The sequence below is a fragment of the Gavialis gangeticus genome, unplaced genomic scaffold (genome assembly GCF_001723915.1).
Source record: "Gavialis gangeticus isolate Ggan-Ray unplaced genomic scaffold, GavGan_comp1, whole genome shotgun sequence".
In the NCBI taxonomy this organism is placed as follows: Eukaryota; Metazoa; Chordata; order Crocodylia; family Gavialidae; genus Gavialis; species Gavialis gangeticus.
This window is the reverse complement of record NW_017729027.1, coordinates 34,552,166-34,562,563: the sequence shown is the minus strand read 5'-3', so window position 1 is coordinate 34,562,563 and position 10,398 is coordinate 34,552,166. Positions and strand designations below refer to the sequence as shown.

The following is a 10,398-nucleotide window of genomic DNA, read 5'->3' as shown; positions in this document are numbered from 1 at the left end:
GGGGGGGGGGGGGGGGTTCAGAATTCTGTGATGGTGATTAACTAGTTCTATTGATACCATTGCATTAAGTTCTTCGAGATTTTTTTTCAACTTGATTATAGTATTTTTCATATCTGTGACATTATTCCCTTAGTCATCCTCCAGGCTGATCATCAGCATCAACAGTGAGGCATTCATTTCATTTTTCTGCCATACCTTAGATTTTAACTTTTCCCTTATTTTTATCCACAGTGCAGGCTCACAATCTTTTTTTCCTTAATATATCTATCCTTTATTTAATATTTGTTGCACGGTCTAGCTCAGCTCACCTTTGAACAGTCTTAGTTTATCTCTATACTTTTTTAGATTAAACACATAGTTTTCTTTGCTGATCATTCATTTGTCCATGTTCTTTGTAGGCTTTCTGCTTATTATTAATTATTATTCTTAATATCTTTATTGAGGTAATTTTTTACCCTTAATTTAAAGAATTCCCTGGCCACCTATTCATTCAAGTTCCTGAGCTCTTCAGTAGAGTTGACTTCACAAAGTAGTTCCACTGGCTTATCAAAGTTCACTCTAGAAAGCAAGAATGTCACTGTCAAACATACATTGGTTTATTCTTCTATTTAATTTGAACTGAATTAACTCCTGATTAACTTGATCCAAGATTACTTTCTGTTGTCAGATCTTTTAAAATGATCTTTACTTACGAAAATTAGGTTCAATTGTTGCTCAGTTGCTATTTTGGTGAAGAAATTTGTCCGTTATCACATCGTGGATGTTCCCTACCATTACTGTAGTATTTGTTTTGTATTCTAAGTCTGGGAAGTTGAAGTGAAGACACAATGCATGATAGCATTTACCTTATTAGGTACATTCCAGACATTTTTATCCATATCCAAATCTGGTTCTTGGTATTTCCTACAGATTTCCAGCTCTACCTCAGTAGACTTTTGCCATATTTTACTCTAGATGCTGTTTTATGCACAATATGGTAAGGCCCAATAATAATGTAAGTATAGGGGGGGGAAATAGTGACTTTTAGGCCCCTGCCAGACCAGTTAATTACATCTTAAATTGTAATCCATCCACATGTAAAACATCTTGTGTATCAGCTTCCCGATGCTGAAAATGATGGCGGGGCAGTTTAAGTAAAATTCTTCAAACAAACTTTAGTTAAAGTGTCCCTGCTGCCACTTTTCAGCATGGGGATGCTAATACACCAGATGCTAGGGTCGGAAGAGATCATCTTTGAAGAGATGACCTCAAAAGATCATTGAGTCCAACCCCTGCCTGGGCAGGAAAGACTGCTGGGGTCATATGACCTCAGCCAGATGCCTATCCAGCTATCTCCTAAAGACCCCCAATGTAGGGGAGAGCACCACCTCCCTTGGAAGCCCATTCCAAATTTTGGCTACCCTCAACATGAAGAAGTTTTTCCTGATATCTACCCTAAAACTGCTCTCTGTCAGTTTGTGATCATTGTTCCTTGTTACCCCAAGAGGTGCCCTAGTGAACAGAGCATCTCCGAACCCATTCTGCACCCCTCTAATGAAGTTGTAGGTAGCCACACGATCACCTCTCAGCCTTCTCTTGTGAAGGCTGACAAGGTACAGGTCTGTCTCTCCTCATAGGGCTTGTCCTGCAAACCCTTAACCATACAAGTGGCCCTCCTCTGGACCCTCTCAAGGCTACCCACAGCCTTCTTGAAGTATGGTACCCAAAACTGGATGCAGTACTCCAACTGTGGTCTGACCAATGCTGCATAGAGGAGAAGTATCACCTCTTTGGTTATATTTGTCATGCATCTGCTGATGTATGATAAAGTGCGGTTAGCTTTGTTGATGATTGTGTCACACTGATGAGTCATGTTCATCCTGGAGTCCACCATGACTCCAAGATCCTTTTCTGCTTCTGTGCTGCTGAGAGGGTAATTTCCTAGCCCATAGGTGTGCTCGATATTTTTACGCCCGATGTGCAACACTCTGCATTTGTCCTTGTTGTACTGCATCCTACTGTGTTCTGCCCACTTCTCCAACCTGTCCAGGTCTGCCGGCAATCATTCCCTATCCTCCAGAGTGTCCACTTCACCTCACAATTTAGTATCATCCTCAAACTTAGACAGAGTACACTTCATGCCCACATCCAAGTCACTGATAAAGACATTGAAGAGTACAGGTCTAAGGACTGAGCCCTGTGCGACCCCACTACCCACATCCTTCCAGGTCGATGTTGACCCATCTACTACCACTCTCTGGGCATGACCCCCAAGCCAATTTGCCACCCAACGAACTGTATAAACATTTAAGTCACAGACTCTTAATTTATTTATGAAAATGGGATTAGATACCGTTTCGAAGGCATTCCTGAAATCCAGGAAAACAACATCCATCTCTACTCCTGCATCTAAGCATTTTGTGACCTGGTCATAAAATGAAACCAGATTAGTCCAGTATGATCTACCTGCAACAAAACCATGCTGGTTGCCCTGCTGCATTATTTTTCCCACTGGACTCCCACAAATATGATCCTTAGCAACCTTTTCAACTCTTTGAAAAAAGCTGCAGTTGGGATCCAGGAGTGGTGCAAGACACATGGGTGTAAGCCTGTTGTGCCCCCACACCCCAAAGCCCCCCAGAGGCCCTCAGCAGCTGTGGAGCACTCCCAATGGACCCTCAGCACAGCCAGAGGTAAGCGGGGCCTGTGGTGGGAGGGGGCTAGCAAAGCTGCAGGGAGGCAGCTGAGAAGGGTCTCACCCTGGTTCGTACTTTGCCCAGCCCCCCAAGGAGCCACGCGACCAGAGCCACACAAACAGGATGTGCTTGTCTGCTCGGTGGATGAGTTAGCACAGGATTTCATGCAGGAAGGTGAGCAGGAGGGCCTGAGGCTCCAGGCACAGAGCCTTAGCCAAGGGTCTGCATAGTAGTCGTCAAACTACTACAAGGACCATGGTGGTTGGGACACATCGCACCCCCCAGGCTCCCCCCTGCACCTTGACTCCCTTGCTCTGTTCACCACCGGGGTCTCCATCCAAACAAAGCCCATGGTTCCAGCCTATCCCCAGATGGAGTCTGAAGTCCCTGCCCCCACCCAGGCAGGACCCTCAGCCCCAGCCTCCACTCAGACGGAGCCCCCAGCTCTTTGTGGAGGCTGCCTAGCAAGACTGCAGGTAGCTGGGTTTGGGGGCACTGACGCCCCCCCCTTGTGGGGAGTGGTCAATGGTGCAGTGCCAGATTAGGGAATTCCAGGCAGCAGTCCAGCGGCTGGACTCCATTAGGGATGCAGAGCAGGAGCTGGACTCTTACTTTCAGGTTCTCCACCTGATAGCTTGTGACGGGAGTGGTGGAACCTAGGAACCACCACAAAGGCCAGCCCGGGGTTGCCTGGACAACAGTTGTCTCCAGCTCAAAGGGTTACCACTCCCCTGGAGCTGCACAACCACTTTGCACCTCTTGCATTAAGGGACACAGCCATTCCACTGGATCCAGCATGTGAGCACACAGGGCCACCAGCACTTGCACCTACAAGGCAGCACAGAGTTGTTGTGGTGGGTGACTCCCTCCTTAGGGGCACTGAGGGAGCGATCTGTCACCCTGGCCCCCTGGCCCCTGAGGTCTGCTGCCTGCCTGGAGCTCATGTCCAGGATGTGACAGAGAGGGTCCCCAAACTCATCTGGCCCTCTGACCACTATCCCATGCACCTTATCCATGGGGGCACCAATGACATGGAACAGAGAAGTCCAGACCAGGTCATGTGTGACTATAGGACTCTGGGAGCTGCGCTCAAAGGTCTGGGGGCACAGATAGTTTTCTCTTCTATCCTCTCTGTCACAGGACATGGGCTCCTGAGGGACAGGTGCTTTAGTGAGGTGAATAGAAGACTCCAGAGATGGTGCCATCAAGAGGGGTTTGGCTTCCTTGACCATGTTCCACACTTCAGAGAAAGCAGACTGTTGGGAAGAGATGGCCTCCACCTCACCTGGGAAGGGAAGAAGCTCTTCTCATCCAGAACGGCTGACTTTCTTGACAGGGCTTTAAACTGAGACTGCTGGGGGAAGAGCGGTTTAGCAGTTCTAGCCCAGGTCATCTCAGCTACACTACCAATCTGTTGGGCAGCCTAAGGAATTCCACTCTGGTGACAGCCCAAGGAAAGGTCCCTCTTAACCTGTCAGGGAAGCACTGGGGTTCACAAGGCAGACTTAGCTGCCTGTACACAAACACCAGGAGCTTGGGAAACAAGCATGAGGAACTGGCCCTTCTTCTATGTGATAATGACAACAACCTTGTACAAATTATGAAGACGTGGTGGGACTCCACGTATGATTGTTCATTGGCAGTAGAGGGTTAACACCTTGTATAGGACAGACCACGTGGGGAAGAGGGGTGGGAGTATTGCTCTCTACGTCAAAGATCAGCTCACCTCCCTACAGATTGAGTTTCCAAGCCAGGAAGGGTGTCTTGAGACCCTCTGGGTCAAGATACGAGGAAAACATGGGGAGGGAGATTTACTTGTAGGAGTCTACTATAGACCCCTCCCTCCCCCGCAAGAGAAAAACCGAGATCAGGAATTCAATAGGGAACTGATCGAAGCCACACGCTCTCAATATTTGGTCGTCATGGGACACTTCAACTTCCCTGACACTTCTTGGGATGAGCACACAGCCAAATCTGACAGGTTGCATAGCTTTCTCACATGCATTGATGACCTCTATCTAACCCAGGAGGTCTATGGACCAACTAGGGGAGAGGCATTGCTAGATCTGGTCCTGGCCAAAGGGGAGGAACTGGTGAGCAATTTGCGGATCAAGGGGAAGCTTGGCAACAGTGACTATGAATTGATCACCTTCTTAGTTCACCAAGCAGGCAAGCCCCTCAGTAAAACAGAAGTCCTTAACTTTTGGAAGGTTGACTTCTGCAAACTGAGAGAACTGATCAGTCAGGCAAACAGAGGCCATACTGCCCCTCAAAAAAGGAAGTACGTGAGGAATGTTCATTGCTCAAAAACATAATCCTTGAAGCACAGGGCAAAGCCCTCCCTTCTCGCAAGAAACAGTCAACAAGCAAGGAAGCCCCTATGGCTGAATAAGGAACTGTTGGACATCATTAAACTCATGAGAGTAGCCTACACCAGCTAGAAAACAGGAAGCATTACCAAAGAGGATTACTCTGCACTCACCCGCACCTGTGGGAAGCAGTCAAGAAAAGTCAAGGCACAAACCAAACTTAGGCTAGCTACGGGGATCAAGGACAACAAAAAAAGTCCTTCTTTAGATATGTGGGAAGTAGGAAAAAGAACAAGGACAGTATTGGGCCCCTGAGAGACCCAACAGAGCAACTGACATCAGGTGCCCAAGAAAAGGCCAATCTCCTAAATGACTTTTTTGCATTGGGTTTTCACCCTCCCAGGAGGATCACACTGCCAGAAATGGAAGAAACCAAACTGGGAGCGGGTGATGGGACCAAAACCAATGTGGATCAGGTAAGGGAACACCTTGAGAAACTGGACATTCACAAGTCTGTGGACCCAGATGGAATGCATCTGAGGGTCTTGAAATAGCTGGCAGACATCGTTGCATCCCCCTTGGCAGAGATTTTAAAAATCATGGCTCTCAGGGAAGTTCCCGGATGACTGGAAAAGAACCAATATGGTCCCTAACTACAAGAAAGGGTGGAGGGATGACCCAGGGAACTATAGACTAATCAGTCTGATGTCCATCCCTGGAAAAATCCTGGAGAGAATTGTCAAGGGATCCATCAATGCCACACGAATGGAAGGCATGCTTCTGAATGCCAGCCAACATGGCTTTGTGACTGACAGGTCTTGCCTGACCAAACTCATCTGCTTCCATGACCAGGTAACATGCCCTGGACAAGGGAGATGATGTGGATGTCATTTAACTGGACTTCAGAAAGGCCTTTGACCTAATTCCCCATGATGTCCTCATGGTTTAGCTGGGAAACTGTGGCCTCGATCATCATACATTCCGATGGCTAGACAACTTGCTATAGGGTCAAACCCAAATAGTACTAGTTGAAGGGAGCAAATCAACATGACACAGGGTTACCAGTGGAGTCCCTCAGGGCTTGGTACTGAGGCCAGTACTCTTTAACATTTTCATCAACGATCTAGATATGGAGGGCAGATGTGAACTGGCCAAGTTCGCGGACAATGCCAAATTATGGGGGAGGGCCATTACACTGGAGGACAGGCTGGGAATACAGGCTGACTTGGACACACTCTAAAGATGGGCCAACCAAAACCAGATGGCCTTCAAAGCAGAGGAATGCAAGATGCTGCACCTCGGTAGCAAGAACCTTCAGCATACTTACAGGCTCAGCAGTACTAAGCTCACTAGCACCATTGCCAAAAGGGACTTGGGTCTTGATAGACCACAAGATGAATATGAGCCCCAATATGATGTGGGCAAAGCTAAACAACATCTGGCATGCATCCACCAGTTTATCTCAAACAAAACCAGGGAAGTCATCCTCCTGCTTTACTCGACTTTGGTAAGACCACAGCTGAAGTACTGTATCCAGCCAGGTGCCTATCTACCCTCCTCTTGAAGACCTCCAAGTTAGGTGATAGTACCACCTCTCTTGGCAGCCTGTTCCAGATTCTGGCCACCCTTACTGTGAAAAATTTCTTCCTAATATCTAACTTGAATCTACTCTCCACTAGTTTGTACCCATTATTCCTAGTTACTCCTACGGGTGCCCTGGTAAATACCACATCTCCAACTCTTTGTTGTCCTCCCTTGATAAACTTATAGGCTGCTACAAGGTCTCCCCCTCAGACATCTCTTAGGAAGGCTAAAGAGATCCAGATCTCTCAGCCTTCCCTCATAGGGTTTTGTACAAAGGCCACCAATCATATGAGTAGCCCTCCTCTGGACCCCCTCCAGATTCTCTGCATCCCTCTTCAAGTGCTGTGCCCAGAACTGGACACAGTACACCAACTGCAGCCTGACCAATGCTGCATAGAGGGCGAGCATCACCTCTCTCTATCTGTTGGTCATGCATCTGCTAACGCACAATAAGGTGCAATTGGCTTTGTTGATGGCTTCATTACACTGTTGGCGCATGTTCATCTTGGAGTCAACTATGACTCCAAAATCCCTCTCAGCCACTGAGCTGCTGAGGAGGTCATCCCCCAACCTATAGGTGTGCTGGGGATTCCTCCTCCCTAGGTGGAGCTCCTTGCATTTGTCTTTGTTGAATTGAATCCTGTTTCATTCTGCCCATTGACCCAACCTGTCCAGATCAGCCTGAATCTGCTCCTGCCCTCCAGTGCTAACTTTGTCCCATAACTTGGTGTCATCTGCAAACTCACACAGGGTGCTCTCCACACCCTCATCCAAATCGCTGGTGAAGATATTAAATAATGTCAGTCCAAGGACCGACACTGCCCACCTCCTTCCAGGCTGAAAACGACCCATCCACCACCACTCTCTGGGTGCAGTCCCTAAGCCAGTTTGCCACCCACCTGACTGTGCAAGCATCCACTCCACAGCCTGCTAGCTTCCCTATGAGACTAGGATGAGAAACACTATCAAAGACCTTCTTAAAGTCCAGGTAGATGACATCGCCTCAGTTCCAGTGATAAGGCAGTGTGATACCTAGTTGTAAATGGCTATAAGGTTGGTCAGTCAGGACAATGTGCAGACTTTTTCTCCCCCAGTAAAAATGTCCACTTCAAGACAAAAAAAAATCTGTGAACAACTTGGGTTCACATAAAGAAAGAAGATACAAAGCTAAGGTGAAATTCTTTGCTATGTCTGATAAAGGAGGCCAAAATACATAATTCTTTGCCCTTTGGAAGTCTGACTCTAATGCATAATTGAATCAGAAATTAACGGAAAAATTTATAATTAGGTGGTTATTACGTTTTGTGGAAATCACTGCCCTGAAAGTTTCTCTTAGGAGAGTAAAGGTCTATACATGCTGTGGTTTGTCCCAGAAGAAAACATAGTCCTCCAGCATTCCCCACTCCCTTCCAAGGAGATGGTGTGTCCCTTGGTGGACTCCACTGCTTCAGCAGAGAGTAGAACATTCCCCCTTCATGATCCCCACATTGTGCTACAGGGAACACAGGCTGATCTAGGGCAGTCTGGGTCAGTCAATCAGAGCTGCTGCCAGGCAGCCTGAGGAAGCCTGCAAAGCATGCTGAGATGTGCTCCCTGGCTGCACAGTGTCAGCACTGCAAGCTCTCCACTTTTCAGGGGCTCAGCATACAAATGTTTGTATGTGCAGCTCTGGGTAGGCTTCTTTAACAGGAAAACAAACCTGAAAGAATTCTCCCAGATTATTTCAATGTGTATGCAGCCTTAGACCTCAAAGAAAATAAAGAATGCTACAGAAAGAGTCTGTGTTTTGGCAATGTTGGAATAGTACTGTAGCCATGATGATCCAGAAATTAGAAAAAAAACAAGGATTTGTGCGGGCGATATCTTTTGTTGGACCAACTGCATGTTTGGGATAAAGTTAGACAGGCTTTCAAATTCAAGGCATGCTTCATCAAGTCATCAGAAGAAGAATGCCTTGCATTCGAAAGCATGTCTAACTTCATTGTGACCATGCAGTTGGTGCAATAAAAGAGATCGCCCATAAAAATCCTTGCTTCTTACAGAAAGCATTCTAAATTTCACCTGAAGAGGAAATCTAGATCACAAATCATCAAAATACATAAGTATGTGCTTAAATTTTAATAGTTAGAAATTACACTACTTCAGTGCTTTAAAGGAAAGCATGTGTTTAAGTACTTTTGATTAAGAGTGAAACTTATCCAACAGAAAGGCCATCAGATAAATCAACTTGAGAAGACAAACCAGTATAATATTTTTTCTAGGAATTCAGATAGCAGATTTGGTCTGATACAACTTGCCAAATGCATTCCATCCTGTAATTTTTTCTCTATTCAGTATATTAACATCCTCAAACATACCAAAAGTAAACAAATGAAATCAAAGGATTGTTTATAGTACCTGATACTAGCTATCCAAGCACCTTGCGCTGATGCTGATGCTTGAAGTCATCCTTTGATAACTCCACACAGGTCTCAGTGCAGAATTCAGTACCAAGGCATAGAACAGAAATATTTATGCTGAGTTTTATGAATTTAGTCTAATTTCAAGCTTGTTTCCCAGCCTTGTGAACACTTTCACATACAAAGAACTTCAAAAACACAAGAAGCCTTCAACTTCAATTTTTTTTTTTTTAAAAGAAAGAGTTTTGTTTGTAAAATTTAATGAGACACACAAAACACAAAAGGATTAATTAATAAATAGATCATCTAGGATAATTTATACTTTTTCATTTTGTTTCATCATAATCCAATTATAAAAAGGCAACAATTTTTATTTTGCTTCTAAAACGGATTGATATAGATAACGCAATAACTGAAAAAATATAATACAAACATACTGCCTCTCCTGGGGATCCTTTTGTTCCCGGTTGCCCTGAAGGTCCAATTTCACCCTACAATTGAATACAAAGTCAGAAATATCTATGGAAAAATACTAATAAAAAGTCTTTTAAAACATTAGATTACCAGCACTGGATTAATAATGTAGCTATGATCATTCAGGAAACATGAAAGGGGCAAGTATTTTTTGGAACAGCTATATAGTTGGGAGAAATTGTTTTTGAAGTGTTAGAGGTGCAATTTGTTGTATTTTATATCACATATGTACTTTTCCTTGTTCCAGAAGGTAAGCAGGAGATTCTCAAATATTCCTAAAAGATTTAGGAACAGAAGTCCCCTCTGTTTTCAGTGTACTCCTAAAAATCTCTGCTATGAGGAATTTCCCCTCGAATCCTGAGGCCTTACTCATGCAACACTAAAAACCTACACTGATTTTAACTGTATCAAATTATTATGAATACCTTTTGTCCTTTCGTTCCTTGACTTCCAGGGATTCCAGGAATTCCCTAATGGAAAAAAAAGTTATAAACATATAAAATAGCTGCTCCAGAAAATAATATAATAAAAATGTTTTCATAAGTTTAATGTTTGTCATATGATTTGGTTAGAAATATGGGCAGGAAATAACAAAAGATTCAGCCTAGGAACATAAAACTACAACATCTGGGGAAAACAGTGAAACAGCAATATTTAGTGGCTCCCCAACTGCTTTTCTGCCAGTACTTGCAAGTGTGCAGGTGGGCAGGGTCATGACCTCACGCTTATCCTACCAATGGTAGAATGCTGGAGTGAAAATCCTGACTGAAACAGAGAAAGAAATTTCTTCTCATTACTCATAAGATTCCCTATTACAGAAAGTACAGAATAACTTCGGCAATATTTAATGACCAGCTGTTTTTTAGATCCATTGTGACATGGCTAGCAATTTGTGGTAACCATGATCATAATTTTATTATTGCAAAAGGCTTTTTTTTTTTTTTTTTTTTTTTTTTT

General features: G+C 44.6%; 1 protein-coding gene across 2 annotated transcripts in view; it reads right to left on the bottom strand.

Annotated features, from left to right (window-relative positions):
* The window catches only part of LOC109299990 (collagen alpha-1(XXI) chain-like), a 200,378-nt gene that overhangs the window by 53,022 nt on the left and 136,958 nt on the right, over positions 1–10,398 (bottom strand). For both annotated transcript variants that reach the window (XM_019520549.1, XM_019520551.1), the window contains 2 exons: positions 9,867–9,911; positions 9,405–9,458 (listed from right to left, as the gene is read on the bottom strand). In XM_019520549.1, coding sequence (XP_019376094.1) covers positions 9,405–9,458; positions 9,867–9,911 — 99 coding nt within the window. The remainder of the gene's footprint in view (positions 1–9,404; positions 9,459–9,866; positions 9,912–10,398) is intronic.